This window comes from Rattus norvegicus, chromosome 7 (assembly GCF_021556685.1).
Source record: "Rattus norvegicus strain SHRSP/BbbUtx chromosome 7, alternate assembly SHRSP_T2T, whole genome shotgun sequence".
Taxonomy (NCBI): domain Eukaryota; kingdom Metazoa; phylum Chordata; class Mammalia; order Rodentia; family Muridae; genus Rattus; species Rattus norvegicus.
Window position 1 is genome coordinate 130,507,876 of NC_141540.1, and position 17,868 is coordinate 130,525,743.

Genomic DNA, 17,868 nt, shown 5'->3' on the forward strand with positions numbered 1-17,868 from the left:
TTAAAGAAAATGCAGAAACAACGGAACCCCAATGACTGAAAATGTTGTGACAATGTTGCAACATTGCAGTTCCCACACAACCTGTAACAACAATTACTTAAAACACCACCTCAGGAAAATACCAATAGAAAGAAAACCAGGAATTTTGGTAAAATGTTAAGACAAAATGTTGTATCAACACAACCTGATGGTAAAGAGTAAAACGGTCCCACTTTAAAATTAATAAATCAAAGTAAGTAAATAATTGAACCAGAGAGCAAGTCCCTACTTTCTCTTCTGTAATTCTATGGCAGACAGCCAGCCTTATAACAGTGAATTGAAAGAACTCACTTTTTAAAAACAAAATTTATGCTTCATTTAAGTGTGTAACAAGAATATAGTTAATTAAATGGAGCACATACTTAGATAATGTGCATTTTGGCCAACAATATTGCTAAGCAGGCAAAGGCGTTTGAAGTGCAAGCCCAGGAATATGAATTAGATCCATGGACCCCACATCAGGGTAGAAGAGAACCGACTCACAGAATTGTCCTCTGACCTCTGTAACATGCTACTGTCATGGTGCATGTACATACTTTGCATGCGTGTGTGGGTACACACACACACACACTCACACTCACAAACACACTAATAATTTAAAATTGAAAACAATAAAGGTCATACACTGAGGCAAATGAGCATGGAACAAAATCAGTGTCAAAATAAAAATTCAGAGTAATCATAATTATTTTAATGCATTCAGAGCGAAAACAGGAAACCAAGACATTTACATAATTGACAGCATTGTTGATTACTTTATTTCTATTCTGTTTTTACTGCTTTCAAAAGTTTCAATACTGCATCGTTTTGTAAGCGAAGAATACATATCATGGGAAAGTAATTGTAATAGGGAGAATTATCTTTTGATTCTTTAGCACCCATATACTGTAACCATGTATGTTTGATAGAAGCCTCTAAAGTCACGGGCTGTTTCAGATCAAACCACCTTGCATCAGCATGTATTTCAGGTTTGACCCGTGAAATAAAATCCCTTTAAATAATAAAACTCAGCATCGCTCATGGAGAAACTGGCGCTGGGAACAGGCGACACGTAAGTATTTTTTGTGAAAGAAAAGTCTCCCCGTCTGGAGTAGCATGTAGAAGCTACTTTGCTGTCCATGCACCTGCTAATGTTACCGATGCCATACTAGGTACTCAAGTTATATTGCGATTTAATCAAATGCCACCTTTGCAGAAACTTGGGAGTTTAAGTTCTACGGCTCTATAGAATTTACTCTAACAACGCGGGCAATGGTTGGTCTTAAATCTCACCAGCGGTCAAAGAGAAGTTGGAAGGCTTATTACTTACTGTGGTTGCACAGTGGATATCTTTCCATACTGTGGCTTCCCTGGAGAGATCAGAGACTTCAAATAAATTATCAAGAATCACTTCCCCAATCATGTCGTGTCTGGAAAATCTGTCAAAATCATATATACTAAAGTGTAATTTGCGGTTGCTTAGCTGATCGTAAACCACCGGGAACTGAAATAGCTCATCGAACAGAGGGTTTAAAGTCTTCCGGTGCACACGGGTCTGAAATTTCTTCTTCCTGTCCGGAAGAAGATAGATCTTCACATAAGGATCAGAAGTTCCTGTGAAATCTTTAGCTGGGAGATCTAGAGCTTTGATAATTTTAACAACTAGGAGTTCATTTTCATAATCGTACTGGAGCGCAAAGTTAAGTTTCCCACAGGTTTTGACGTCGTCTTTTCTGTTGCCCTCGGAGTCAACTGATTTCTGCTTATAGAGTTCCGGTTTTATCCTCCCGATGCTGGTTCTGGTTTCTCCTCTTTGTAAGACAGGTTCCGTGCCCATGCTAAAGTCAACACTGGAGACGTTCATTTGCCTTGGTAGGTGCCTCCTGAAGGAATTGTGGCTGTACACACACATACACACATACACAAAATCATTTAGGTTAGTCCTTTCTGAGGTAGTTTTGTATTGGCATATACACCCTCCCCACCCACCAGGATCAGGAGAAAAATGTCATTGTCCTTGTGAAGGATTATTATGCGTATGTCTGTGTCAGCACCGTCTCACGCTCAACTGATGCAAAGAGAGCTGCCTTGAAAAACCATAATGACGGTTGTCAAAGAAAAAGTCTAAAAATTGATAATCGAAATACACAGATGTACAGTGTCTAGTGGTTTTGCTGTTTTTCCCCCATAAGCACATCAGTAAACACCATGGTGAAGAAACAGGATTCTTAACATGTCCTACCATCCTTCTCCCAAACTCAAACAAATTTATCATTTTCTCCCTGTTGCTGCCTGAGTCACTCCCCCCCTAAAATCTCTAACAGCACTAAATAATATGCTGTATTAAGTAACTGTGAAAATATTTAAAATTTTTCATATATGCTTTATATAACATTTCACTTAAACATTAGATACAAGCTACTTACATATACTAAACTTAAAAGTTTACTTGATTGAAATATCTTAAGTTATATTTTTGGAGGGTTCCTCCCCACTTCTTAAAATAGCCATCTAAATCAGAAACGGAGTTAGGATGCTGAATTTGTGAGCCAAATTATAACTATTCCATGGTGTAACAATATCTAATTAAGTATATTACTAAAGGATATTTTATAATATATATCCAATATATAAAAATATGTATGGAAAACAGCAACATAAATATTGTAACAATTTATGCTATATTATATAATAAAAATGATGGTGAAATAAAAATTTGACCATAAGTGAAAAATTATTTTTATAGAGAGAAATATACTAGACATTTTTGGTCTGATAAAAATGCTATTAGTTAAACCTATAGTTAATTTAAAACTCATCATTTCAGTGTCTGCAACTGAATATATAACATAAATGTGAAATTCTTTATTAAAACTTCAAGACTGCAAATCTTGAAGCAATCTGTCTTCCTAGATCTATCCCATTATAATTCTTTAGACATACAATGTAATGAATATTGACCCTAAGCCTATTCCAAAAGAAAAAGCCAGCAGCATAAATTATATTCAGAATAAGGTCAGAGATAATTTATAAAACAGGAGGAAAAATTTCCCATGGGCTCCATTGTTGTTCTGAAACATTAAAATGGCTATAATCCAATTTGCAAGCAGAGTCTAGGATGCTAATCACTACATATGGGGCAAGCCTTAACTTCTTGAGAAGGTTCATTAAGCAACAATATTCTTACTAAAATCAATTCACTTGACCAACAATTTTGATTCATATGAACAGAACCTGAAAGAAGTTAATTACTGAGTGTCCTAAGCTTATTTCATGATTTCAAATAAAATAGTTTAATCCTCTTTTCTCTCTCTCAAAACTTAGAAATGTCTTCTTTGTGCCTCAGAAGGAAATGTGCATGGTCATGAAGTCTCTAATAGGACTCAGGTCTACCGAGACCCTTATAATGAAATAAAAACTGTAGTGTTACTTTTATTCAAGTAGCAGTGCCCTAATTACAGGGTAAATGGTGCACATTCTAAGTCATTGCAGCTGGCTGGTTAACAAAGCATTTATTGCTACAATGTTGTGCTGTCACCATGACAACACACAGCTTTTTTCCCCTCTTCCCCCTTTTCTCTTGCAATGACTGATTAACAAGTGTTCAAACACTGAAGATGTGAACCACTGCGTCTTTTACCCTCTAGACTTCCGGGAACCCATGTGAGGACTCTGGGAGAAGTGCTGGGCCTTAAAGGACTACAACTGGTCCATAGCTGGCTTACCTAGAGGTTAACTGCATAAGTCACTGAGTGTATGGATGTCCTTTACACTTCACTGTTTGATGGAAACCTGCCCCAGACTTCTTGTGGTTGCTGATACTTTTCTCTATACCTGTTATTCTACTGTGTCTTGGCCTGTTATATTCCATTGTTCTTATTGGACTTTACCACATTACACAGTTCAGAAATGAATGTCGCTTCACTGACTTCTCAGCTAAGCATTTGTTCATGGTTATCTCCTGCTAGGAGCCCTGTGTTGATAGTCAAATCATCCCCTTGACACATTTACATTAGTCTCCTTGTTCCTTAACGCTTGGGAAACTTCTCTTCTAAACGCCACTGTGTGTACCTTTCTTCCCAAAGTTTGATCTCTACATTCAATGAACTACTCCCCTACAGGGACGTTTTATATTTTAATCACCGTTGTGTGGACAGTTTGATTCTGTCTCATTGTTAACTGGAAACGATTCCACAGCTCCATCTTCGAGCATACTTCTGATCAATATCTCCTACCTTTCCATGTTCTTTTGAGACAGACCGAACACTTGTCATCAAGTAGTGAGAAGTAGTAATGTAGAATCAGAAAGGAGCGTTTGTTATGACGGAAGAAAAGACTTAGCAATAGACGGCTATATGGTGTGAGCTGAAGGGATTGGCTATTGTCTACTACAGTGGTAAAATATGGGGAGAAAAGGGTTTGTTTTATTTTTTTTTCTATTTTTTTCTTTTCTTTTCTTTTTTTCTTTTTTTCTTTTTTTTTTTCCGGAGGTGGGGACTGAACCCAGGACCTTGCGCTTGCTAGGTAAGCGCGCTACCGCTGAGCTAAATCCCCAACCACGGTTTGTTTTGTCTTAACTTCTCAAGAACACTCCATTACTGAGGGAATTCAGGGCAGGAACGCAAGGCAGGAATCCGCGGGCAGGAATGGAAGCCATGGCAGAATGCTGTTTCCTGGCTGGCTTCTTATGAATGGCTCAGTTTACTTTTTAATACAACCCAAGACCACATTCCCAAGAGTTGCATCCTCCAGAAGGCCTGGACCCTTCAACACTGATCATTAATCAAGAAAATTCCTTACAGAATTGTTACAGGTAGTCCAGACGGAGGTATTTCAAGGCTTGAAGTTCCTCTTACCGGATAACTCTAATTTGTGTCAAGTTTACAAAAAAAAAAACAAAAACAAAAACAAAAAAAACAACCATGACATTTGACTCCTTTTCGATTTCGCACACAAATAAATCTGCTTTCCATGTTCTATCCTAAACGTTCCCCTCTTGTTCAACCCTGTGATCTCATGTTAATGCTAATATCACACCATAAAGCATAAATAGAATTAGAAGTTCCACAGTATGTAAAAATTAAAACCATTAAAATGTCTGAAATCTCTCAATTGTGAAATCCTGTAAAATAAAAAAAATAATTTACATTTTTTTAGTCTGAGAATGAAGAACCAGGAGATAATCACAGTCAAATTAAGCCAAACCAAAACTCAAGTACATAGGTATGAATGGAAGGTCAAAACTCAAAGGAAACCCTTACAAGAAGAATGAATCAAGCAGAAGATAGACTATCTGGACTCGAATGTGAAGTAAATGATCTAGGCTGGATAAATAAGGACTAGGGAAAATAAATCAAATCACAAAAAGAAACATGTGGAAAGGTAGAACTCCACAAAAAGACCAAAGCATTGGATTATAAGCATAGATGAGGGAGAAGAAACTACACAGAGCATACCCTCAACAATATCATAGAAGAAAACATCTCCACACTAAGGAAAAACATACACATACAGATAGAAGAAGCACACAAAACACTGAATAGACAAAGTCAGAAAAAAAATCCTTGTGGTTTATCATAGTTAAAATACTAAGTATACAGAACAAAGAAATGTGTATTGAAAGCTCCAAGAGAGAAAATGCAAGACACATATAAAGGAAAATTCATCAGAATAACAGAGGATTTCCCAGTGGAAACTTGGAAAACAGGAAGACTGGATCAGCGCATTCCAGGATCTGAAAGACCATGATGACCAAGCTTGATTAATAGACCTAGCAAAATTATCCCTAACTATTGAAGGGGAAAGAAAAACTTCCCATGATGTAAACAACCTAAAAATTCTGTATATACAACAGGGCAAACCTAAAGATAACACAGGAAGCAATATTTCAGGCTGTAAAGAGGAATGAGCATAACAGATATTGTGGGAAGAGGAAATATGAAGTCATAATTATTAAAATACGAAGTACCACTGGAAACAGAGACAGCACCACCAAAACCCAATGATAGGACGAGTACGATTAATACACGCACTTCAATAATAACTTTAAATATGAATGGTCTCAATTCTCCTATCAAAAGACACAAGCTATATATTACAGAGCCATAGTAATTAAACAATATATTAGTGGCACAAAAACAGACACATAGATCAATGGAATGAAGCTGAAGACCCAAATGGGAGTACAGATAACCCCAAGCACTTACCATTTAACAACCTCCCCCCAAAAAAAAACCACAAGGCAAAGAAAAGAATATATCTTCAGCAAATGGTTCTGTGGAAATTGGATGTTCACATTTGGAAGAATGAAATTAGACCTATATCTCTCAGCTTGCACAAAAACTAGCTGCAAATGCATCAAAGAACTAAATGTCGAGTCTGTAACACTGAAACTGTGAGAAGAAAACATAGGCAGTGCCTACACGATACAGATGTAGGAAAGGACATTGTGAATGGGACTCAAACTTTGCACAAGCAATAAGGCCAAAAATTGACAAGTGGGACCTTATAGAGCTAAAAATACTTTTGCACAGCTTAAAAGAAGTCAGTAGATGAAGTACACCAAAGGAGATAGCAACACAGAGCATTCATTGCCAGAATATACAGATCTCTCTCTTCTCTCTCTGTCTCTGTCTCTGTCTCTGTCTCTCTCTCTACACACACACACACACACAGAGAGAGAGAGAGAGAGAGAGAGAGAGAGAGAGAGAGAGTAATAAAACAAATGATTCATAAGATTCAAGAAAACAGGCCTGAGGCCTGAACATAAAGTTCTAAAACAAAGGGAGAAGAGGAGGAAGAAGAAGAGGAAGAAAAAGAAGAGGAAGAGGAAGAAGAAGAAAAAGAAAAAAGAAGAAAGAAGAAGACAACTGACAAATATTGGACAGGATATTGTGGTGGGGGACAGAGGCTATGAAAGTGATCCTCCTTCACTGTTTGGTGGTGAGGTGTGTTGTAAACTGTCCCACCACTCTGGAAATTGGTGTGGAAAATTCTTTAAAAAGCTAAAAACAGGGTTGGAGGGATGGCTCAGTGGTTAAGAGCCCCGACTACTCTTCCAGAGGTCCTGAGTTCAATTCCCAGCAACCACATGGTGGCTCACAACCATCTGTAATGGGATCTGATGCCCTCTTCTGGTGTGTCTGAGGACAGCTACAGTGTACTTATATTTAATAAAATGAATAAAATCTTTAAAAAAGAAAACAAACTAAAAACAAACCTACCACATGACCCAACTCTACCACTCATTGGACTATGTGTAAAGGGTTGGACGCATGCGTTCTACTCCATAAATACTTGCTGAGTCATGTTAATTGACGTTCTCGATATTCACAATAGCTCGGGAGTGGAAACTAAATGTCTTTGTGCAGACAAATGGAGAATGAAATGTGGGGCGCATACATTATGGAACACTATTTAGCTACACAGAGAGACCATGACATTTTCTGGTAAATGGATGGAACTAGAGAAATGGTGTTATTGAGTGAGTTAATACAGTCCCAGAAAGACAAACACCACGTTCTAGCTCACCTGAACTCCTAATGCCAAATCTTTGCCATGTGAGAATATATCTTGGAATAGCTATAAAACCCAGGAAAGTTAAAAGGGGACCATTTCCTGGGTGCAAGAGCAAGAGAGGACAGAATGCAAGTGATCTGAAGGGGGATGGGAAGATGGGCGGGGCTGTAACTCAGGAGGAAGGAAGGAGATAAAGATGGAGGAGAAAAACAGAAGTAAGGATGTCTGAAAAAAAATCCTAAATGCTGAAAAAAATACCTAAAAATACTTATAATAAAGTATAAATATTTCTTATAAGTAAGCCAGTTCATCATACTTTAAACTAAATTTTCCTATCTTGGCTGACTATACTTCTTCCAAGAACCAAATGCGTCCTGATTGCTGAAGACACCATGCGCTTCAGACTCAGAGCCCAGAAGCCTTGAGATGGATCTGACCTGAGTGTGCTCCCCGAGGACTGGCTTCCTTGGTGCCGTAAGTTCCCACACAAGCTTTCAAAGGAAGCAAGCAGCGAATAGACCTACCTAGCTATGGTATTTATGAACCACGACAATGACTAGCACGGCATGACACCTCTGAGGGCCCACGAGTGCAATATCCTTGAGGTAATCAACAGTTCTTCAAGACTCGAGACCCACGCAGCAAGTGGGACACCATGCTTGGTACTGGAAACCTAGCTACCCACTCAAGACTAGTGAAAGTCATAAATCTTAGAGATCCTGTATCTACATTAGTAAACCAGCCAAATCATTAACTAATTCCAAATATTTTTTTTCTTACGCCCACAGGAGTTCTCAGCCCTTGTCAAGGGAGCCTCTCTTCTAACAGAGGGAGAGCACTACAGAGACTCACAACCAAAGTTCAGGGAACAGCGAGGAAGAGGGAGCAAAGAGACAGTGAGATCAGAGAGTGTGTTGTACGACTGTGTCTCCTAGAAACGCCAGAAGCTACAGCCCTAAAGTCTCACTAGCATGGCGACTGAAACATGAGCTGAGTGAGAGCAACAAGAGATGTGCCAAGGTGTATGGGGGAAGCCCCGGGGGCCTCAGCCTGACACAGAGAGCCACAGGCTGTTAGGGAATGCTTAGAGCGAGGAAAACAGTCTTTCCCGGGGACAGGAATGCCAACTGCTTATCCAATACCAAATGGTTAGCCCTGAAAGCACGTAACGTGACATAGACCAAGCAGGCTGTGTTTCTATTTAGGAACATACATGCACACAGAGGAAAGTAGAGGGGCACAGCAGGGTTTGGGAGGAGGAAGGGGAAGGGTAAAGGATGCAATCCCATTAAACCGTCAAAAGAGCTTTGTAAAAAATTATTAATAACTCAATATATAGCCATAGAACAAATCTTAGACTACGTTTATATTATTTCTAGAACCTCAAGAAAAGTGTCCTGACTGAACTTATTCTGGGCTGAAGTTTCTGTGCTCAGTGTGGCAGTTTAGGCTTTCCCTTACATTGCATCTCCTAGGCGAGCTGAGCGAGGTTCTGAAAAGCAGTTGAAATCCTGAGCTGAGCTGCTCTGGAACCCTCTGCTCTCCTTGTGTTTTCACACCTGGTCTATAGGCATTATCTGCTGTCTCTCCTGGCTGCCATTCTTCAGCATTTTATTAGACTGTGACATTCATAATATCGAAGAAATTATTATTCATTTGCTAATACTTTTAATTAAAAACATTATGGGACCACATGAATGTCTGTTCATATAAATGATTTATGATGGGGTCTTTGTGACAAATACCATGAGACTTTCAGGACTTATCTCTCTCTATATCTATATCTCTCTCTATCTCTATCTCTATCTCTATATCTATCTCTATCTCTATATCTATATCATCTATCTTATCATATATATCTTATATATATATACTATATAGTATACTATACATATAGTATATTTAGCATATATAGTATATATTATCTTCTCTCTACACGCACATATACATATCTATCTACCATTTATGTACCTATCTATCCATCTATCATCTATCTATCTATCTATCTATCTATCTATCTATCTATCTATCTATCTATCATCTGTCTGTCCGTCTATCTATCTATCTATTATCTATCTATCTATCTATCTATCTATCTATCTATCTATCTATCTATCCACTGTTAGTGCCAGAAAGCTAAAATGGTTTTACACTTGAGGAATTTGTTCTCTGGTTGTTGTGTCAGGTACACCCTTGATCAAAGGAGGCACCCCACTTGAAAAAGCAGCATGTGCATATACGCAATACACCCCCTTTGTAAGAGAGCATAGGCATGGGCTTCATTACCACATGCCCCATGAACTTTCAGCCCAAGGAGATTGACTTTTGTCCATGGTTCTGGACAAGAATTGCTTCTTGATATCTAGCTAGCTACATTTTTTTTCAAATTCCCCCCTTTATTATTGTTTTATCTTCTTTCCTATTCCATACAGTGGCCTGGGATGAGTAATTTCAGTTTTTGTTGTCCTTTGAAAGGAATTGAATTTATATATATATATATATGTATGTATATATATATATATATATATATAAACCTCTTACAGTAAATAAAATTACTCAGGACTTACGGTTTTACATAATTTTTATGTAAATTTAATTTATTTTAATTTCCCTTATAACAAGGTACATTGAACTATTCTTTGTGGAACTGCACATGGTCATTTCACCAATCGTCTTGAAATCAGTCATAGGTAATTCCATCAGCGCATGCCTCCATTGTTTGTCTTATGCACACTTACTTGCTTTTGTTCATGTGCAATTAGATCTCTCACATCTTCTCATCATTTTGTGAGTTCTTAGAATCCTCCGACAGTGATAAACCTTATGTAATTCTGCGTCTTTAACTAGTTATTTTGCCAGTGTCTATTCATTTCATCCTTACACCATGAATGAATGAACAGAAAATTAGTTTTCCTACTCATCCGGTGAATACATCACCCTTACCCTCCTTCTAACCTGAGCACAGTGTCCTCTTAGCACATGACGGCTGGCAGAATAAACTGAAGTGGAGCAATGATCAATCAATCAAAAACATCCTCTTGACAATTACTGTGTCTCCCTACACAGTTCTGGAAGATAGGAGGGCATAAAAGATCCTTACAGTTTGAGAATTTAATATTCAAAAATAAGTGGCTTCTACTGAACATATTTTTTTGACAGAGCAGTTTTGAACATCTCAGACATGATTTTAAGGCCTTAATTCTCTCTGACTCTGCTTATATTGCCACCAAATGGCTCTTTTGTTAGCAGGACCTTGCGTTCTATGACTTCACGTAAGTGTTTCCGTCAGTGAAACGCTCTCAAGTCTCCATTGAAAATTTATGGACTCCCGTTTGCCTCTTCATGACTTGGCAGGGAATAATCTCTCTGTGCTCTGAAGTTCACCTTCTCCACCGCACTGGTGACATTTATCACTGCTTATGTTGAAGTCTGTATCACATGACAGACATTTCTTTACAGAGTCTTCAACGGGGTAGAGCACAGAACACATTGATTGCACCCAGAAGTAAGCATGGGGAGTGTTTTGAGTGAATGAAGGGTCAATCAAGATGGATGCAGGAGATTCTTGGTAATGGAGAAACACAAGTGAGCCTGAGTAATTTGACTAACAGCTGGAGGGGCCAAATGTCAAGAACCCTTCCCGTGTCCAGCAATGCTGCTAGTTTCTAGAACTGTCCGAATACCATCTCACTACGAAGAGGGATAACTGAAACTTGAAAGAGCATGACATCATCTCTTGTCTGAACTAATAAGATGAGGAAATGGAAAATTATGCACATAGCTTTGATTTTGCCATATGCCAGGCAAAATTGGCACTTGACCTGGACAATTTGACTATCATAATGTAATCTCTATTTCATGTCCAAGGTGACTACATAGAGAACTCCGAAATCTCATCTTCTCCATACAAAGGTAATGCACACGACAAAGTGGTCAACGTAGATGAGGATTCTCCAGAAACAGAAGTGTTGATTTCTACAAGGCGTCCACGCCCATGCCAAGAGTATTTGGAGTTCTCTCTATGATCATTCTCCGTAAAGCAGCCACACCCAAGTTCAGATTTTAATTAAGCAGGACAAGCTTATCTTCAGCTGACTCTGTAACTCAGTTTTATTTATCTAAAACCCACATTGTGTTTAAAAATTGAAATGTTTCATCCATCTGGATAAATCTGAATGCTCATTCCTTGCAGCTTTCTTCATATCAGGCAACATATTTAATCTCCCCGGGCTTTGGCTAATTCACAAAGAACAGAGATGATTACTGATCCTTTCTGCCAGATAGTGGAGGCACAGCGGGGAGGGGACTAAGTTATCCAAGATTCCCATCTTTCCAACCTCCCCTATAGACAAGGGCATGTCCGTAAGCACATGAAACAGCACCTTTCCCACCAAATCCCTGAGATGCACAGTACTCAGACAGTACCAGATGTGTGCAACCTACTTTTATGTTTTCTAAGACCAAGAAAGGAAGTTTTCTGACTTAATTGCTGTGGATTTTCCTTTGCCTATAATTATTGAGTCTAAGAATAAAATTATTTCTCTTGACTGAAAGAGGCCATTCTGTCTCCAGGGCCCAGCCCTTAGGTTCAGTACATTAGTCTCTTTTCCCTTTACTAGGGAGAGTCACATGTTCTTTCTTTAACATGCTTTATTTTAATTTTTTTAAATTCTGTTTAAATATTTTAATATGTCTTTAGTGTTTTGGAGATAAAATTTCACTTTTATGATGCTTTCCGAAATAAAATACCTACATTATCTTTGCAGCTCGAATTTACTCGTGTACATTTACTTATTCACTTCTCAGCTAACGTTGAATAATTCTGAACACCATGTTGTCATCTATTCATAATCGTTAGGACAGTAGTTCCTATCCTGTCTTATGTTCTCTGGTCTTTGTCAAACTGTTGTCTTGGTTACCAGCGGCAAACCGAGGGCTGGGAATATTGAATGGAAAATTCCAGAGGTAAACAATTCATAAATTTAAAAATGAGTATTGTTCTGACTGGTGAGGTGAAATATTGGTCACTTTGTTCTGTCTCTGGGGTTGTGGCTCACTCACGGCCCCTCGCATCTATGTGGTTCATGTAGCGCCCCAGTCACTAATGTGCCATTTTGGTGGTCAGATGCCCTGTCAGGTATCATCATGCGTTCATTCAAGTTGTTCTGGTGTTGAAGCCCAACATGATGTCACAATGCATGCATCATTCATTTCCCTGTCCCCCCCCTTTTTTTTTTAAATTTTTTTGGTATCATGGAGGGAATAACGTTGCATATCACAACAGCAAGAAAGCTATTATATATAATAAAATGCAATATTTGGGGACAAAGGGACCAGATTCATAGTTTTAATTACCACCACTCTCTTTTACTCTTGTTGCTCTCGTTGCAATCTCTTCAGCATAGGTGTGTACATGTAGGAAAATAGAGCATTCATCGAACTGGGTGCTTTCAGGAATCTAATACTGGGATCTCAGGACACATCCCTGGTGGACAGGAGAACTTGCTTCTTTTAAAAACTGCTTTGTGATTTTCAGGGATAATAACAATAATCCAGGGAGGCTATGGGATCATCTTGCCCACCCGCTGACAGTTTTAAATGACCATAAATGCCTCTGGCTAAAAATGTTCTCAAAACCACTAGCTAGCAGCTGTTGCTGGCTTGTAAATTGTAACCAGCACCTCAGGCTAGCCTGCCTGCTTTCCTTGTTACTGTTCCTAAAGTTACACATGTCAGTGGTAACAGTTTCTTACTCAACTCCCTGGAGTACATTTCAGAAAGAGTGTGTGCTACATGGTATCCTTGTGATGTGTAGGCTCCTGTAGAATTGTCTAGCATTAAAGTTTGATCTACAGGGGCTCGATAAAGAGAGCACGTTTGTGTTTGAAGTTTAGGTGCTAATCAACTACAGACTAACAATTCTCCTCTGTTTTTATGGTGAGCAGCTAGGTAGTTCTGGTGTGTGTGTGTGGCGCGCGCACGCGCGCGCGCACACACACACACACACAGAGTTTCTGTGATACATTTTTTCCAATGGCTGTTTGTACACTATTGATTAATTAACAAAATTAAATTGAAAAGTTACAGGTGGCAACTGCGAGCTGGTGACATTTCAAGGGCAAAGGTTAAATAACTGGTGTGATTTGACTCAACTGCTACCAAGTCCTTTACGTACGCCACTCCCTATCTGCTTCTTGGCCCTTGATGGTTCTATCTGCATCCCCTTCTGTGTCCTACCCTTTGTCTCTTGATTGCCTTGTATGATCATGTGTTTCCTTATTGTCTGCTTCTCTCTTTTTCCTCCTTCCATTCCTGCTATTGACTTTCCTCCTTTCTTTTCTGTTCTCCGTCCTTACTCCCACACCCACCCAGAGGATCACACTCGTGATCCTTCCTTACCGGGATGAAGATGTAGGATCGGTCGTTTGCCTCTGCACACGGGCATGTTTAATTAAATGCTCCTTTAAAGCAGTTTGCACTTCTGCTGGGATGTCGGGGGATGTGTGGCTGATTTTTATTGCAGGCTCAATAGCTTTTGGTGCTGGCTTTTCATTTTCTTCGACTTCTTTTTTCTCTTCGGTCTCAAAAACCTCAGTTGGAGCACTTGAGATGCTCTGCGGAAGGGTACTGACATTGGGGGCCACGAGCTTGCTCTTCCAGCAGGGCCAGCACAACTTCCAGAAGACGAAAAGGGAGACAACCAGCAGGGCCAGGCCACAGAAGCTTACAACAACTGCTAACAGGCTGACTGAAATGTCTGGAAAAAAATCACCGTAGAGAGAACTGTCAATAGACATTATAAATCAAAAGCAGAAAAGATGACATAAATGACTAAGATAATGGGGGGGGGGATTGAAAAGTTTATCATATTAAAAAATGTCAACTGAATTCAGGAAACACATGTCCTATCCAAGCATAGCACAAGAGATTCAAGATTTTGCAAGTAAAGGTTGCCAACTTGCTTCCTGCTACAAAGCCAGAAAGTTGAACCCTGAAACTGTATGTGATAGAAACTATTTACTCCTCTGATTTAATGATCTTCTTCCCTTATCTACACAGATAATACCATTGAGTACTATCTTTCTGTATGGTAAGTGAGAATAGCACCGTGCTATAAGTAAATAATTAGCCTTTCAAACCCTGTTTTCTAACAATTTTGTACGTATGCAATATTAAGTTAGTATGCTTGAAATTTTAAGTTCTAAGTTAATAAATGAATTTGGCTATCATCAGATGTCCGTACCCTCTGAAAACTCTTATGTTTAAACTCTAACTCCCAAGACAGGATATAATATGAATTTGGGACCGGCTGAGAGATTATAAGGCGTACTGCTGGGCATGTCTATGAGCCTTTTCAGTCAGGGCTGATTTAGGACAAATGAATTACATAGTACAGTGTTTCTCAACCTTCCTAATGCTGTGACCCTTTAATACAGTTCCTCATGTTGTGGTGACACTCAATTATAAAATTATCTTGTTGTTACCCAATACTGTAATGTTGCTACTGTTATGAATCATAATGCAAACATCTGATATGCAGACTCCTAACATGAGACCCCTGTGAAAGGGTCATTCAAACCTCAAAGGGATCACGACCCACAGGCTGAGAACCACTGACCTACAATGCGAGTGACACCACCTCATTAATTAGAGATGCAGATACATAAACGGGAAAGAGAAAGTCGGGTGAGATCTGACACTCTCATTGTCTGCTTCTTGCCCCATCACCGTGAACTGAAACACGGCAAAGCGTCTCTTTCCTCAAGTTCTCTCAGATCTCTCTTCACAACATAACAGTTGCTAACACACAGGGGACATGGTCTCTGAGAAGGTGACTGCATCACGGAGGGAGCACTTTCCTGAATGGGATTATAGTGCCCTTTTAAGAGGTCCAAGGGAGCTCTTTTGTCCTTCAGCCACACAACACATCAGAAAGTAGCTGTTATCTATGAACCAAGAATGGACCTCAACTACAGCATGGGTCCTTCAAAATGCATGGGTTAGAACTTCAATTCTCTGATACCAGTGTTCGGAGACAAGATCTCGTGGGAGGTTTGCGAGTGATGAGGGTGGAGCCTTCAGGAACGGCTCCACCATAACTCCTGATTTTTACTTCTTTGCGGACTAGACTAGTAGGCTGGAGGATGGATTGTTAAAATAACAAGGCTGTTCCCTGCTTTGCCTTTTCAAATGTCTATCATGAGCCAAAGAGGCAAGAGGTCCTCACTGGGTGGAGGTAGACTTACCAGACTCTGGGCCTGAGGAAACAAAACCTAACTCCTACCTTCGTATTCTAGGTATTCTCCAGTGATAAAAGAAAACAGAGTCCACCTCCAGTAGAAAGACAGGTCATCAAGTGGGGGATGGGGTTGCCATCCCACAGTCAAAAACTCTGACCCTGAATTGTTCCTGTCTAAAAGAACTGCAGGGACAAAAATGGAGAAGAGCCTGAAGGAAAGGAGGTCCAGTGACAGGCCCGAATTAGGATCAGGGAGTTCAAGGGGAGGCTCCAAGCTCTGACACTATTAACTGATGCTATGTTGTGCTTATAGACAGGAGCCTAGCATGGTGGCCCCTGAGAGGCTCAATAGGCAGCTAAAAAAGCCAGACGCAGATGCTTACACCAAACCAATGGACAGAAGCTCAGGACCCCTGTGGTTGAATTAGGGAAAACTAACCTGGACCTTCAAGATCTTTCAGACACTGAGCCTCCAACCAGATAGCAAACACCAGCTGATATGAGGCCCCTGACACATATGCAGCAGAGGAATACAGGGTCTGGACTTAGTGAGAGAAGACACACCTAACCCTCGAGAGACTTGAGGCCCCAGGGAGTGGTAGGTCTGGTGGGGTAGGCGTTGGGACGTGGGAACATCCTCTTGGAGATGGGGGAGGAGGTATGGAATGAGGAACAGCTGGGGGGCAGACTGGGAGGGGGATAACGACTGAATTGTAAAAAAAGATTAAATAATAATGATAATGATGATAATGATAATGATAATGATGATAATAATAATAATGGAAACAAAGATATGTTCCCATGAATTATTGAATCTGCCAGTAACACAACCTCTCCCAGCCTACAGACTTTGAGAAACAAATTTTTATCTTTTACATGCTGCCCCGTCAGTACTATTTTGCAATAGCAATTGGAATAGGTTAAGGAAAATTGTTATTCAGGAATTTAAAGATATTTCTATTAAAATAACTGTAGGATCGACATAGGCTTATCATGTGAAATGATTCATAGAAATACAGTTTAAAGGTTGAGGCTGAATAAAGAACAAATGGAGAAAAGGACAGGCTCTCTTTAGAAGAACTGTAAGAAATTTGTGTCTATACTCTACTCTCCGGGAGAGAGCATCACTCCTGACTTCTTCGGTGTGGGACGCACACCCTCACCGGGACGTTCGCTACAAGAGTACTACCGACAACTGAGGTGAAGACAGCCGACAGGGATGGGTTGTGGTCACAGTGTGCAGCCATGACATGGAACAGGGTAAGTGGCCCTTTGCTTCTGTCATCGTCATGCCTCATGCCCAAAGTTCACGCCTAATCATGATAACAATAAAACCAGACAAGTTCCAAGAAGTAGACGTCCTAAAAATACAACCGACCAGTACTTCTACATGTCATCAAGGTCATCCACAAAAGTTCTGGGGAAATGTCCCAGCCCAGGAGCCTCAAAGCAGACTTAGCCACAAAATGGAGTCAGTCATCTTGGATAGGGTCCTGGAATAAAAAGGAAACTCTCAAGGGAAAAGGTAGGGCCTTTAGTAAGTCTTCCAATACCAGTATACGAATGACACCAATGTGTCATTTCAGTGTAAGGCCTAAGCATTAGGAGAGGCTGGGCCTGGCTTTGATGGGAGCCTGTTCTTTGTTATTTTTCTATAATCCTTAAACTGCTTGAAAAACAAGAAGTCTAAACAAATAAAAATTAATCTTCCCATTATCCGTTTCTGTTTTTCCAAAGTGACCTGAATTAGCCGCATGGCATTATAGCATTATTAAAATTCTGAATGTCAAATAGATTCTTAGTAAAGGACGACTTTTCTAGATTTGATTAACCTTATACTTTTTTTATTACCAAATTTATTTATCCTCAATATCAGATATAAGTCCAATCTCCTCTGTTTGTTTAAGTTCATTTGTTAGGAATATATCACAGAATGATCGCGTCTGTCTCTTATTCCTTCCTAAATTATTATCGTGACGTAATAGCAGTCGAAACTTCAAAATACGACTGTGGTTGAGAAAAGAGGCTTTTGGTAATTATCATAAGATCAGGTAATATGAACCAGTCTTCCTCTATTGAGACTCATGTTTAAA

The 17,868-nt window shown here is 39.5% G+C and overlaps 1 protein-coding gene across 1 annotated transcript in view; it reads right to left on the reverse strand.

Moving 5' to 3' along the window:
• Window positions 1-17,868, reverse strand: part of Syt10 (synaptotagmin 10) — a 63,144-nt gene that overhangs the window by 30,830 nt on the left and 14,446 nt on the right. The window contains 2 exon segments of the mRNA NM_031666.3: window positions 1,349-1,916; window positions 13,936-14,293. Coding sequence (NP_113854.1) covers window positions 1,349-1,916; window positions 13,936-14,293 — 926 coding nt within the window.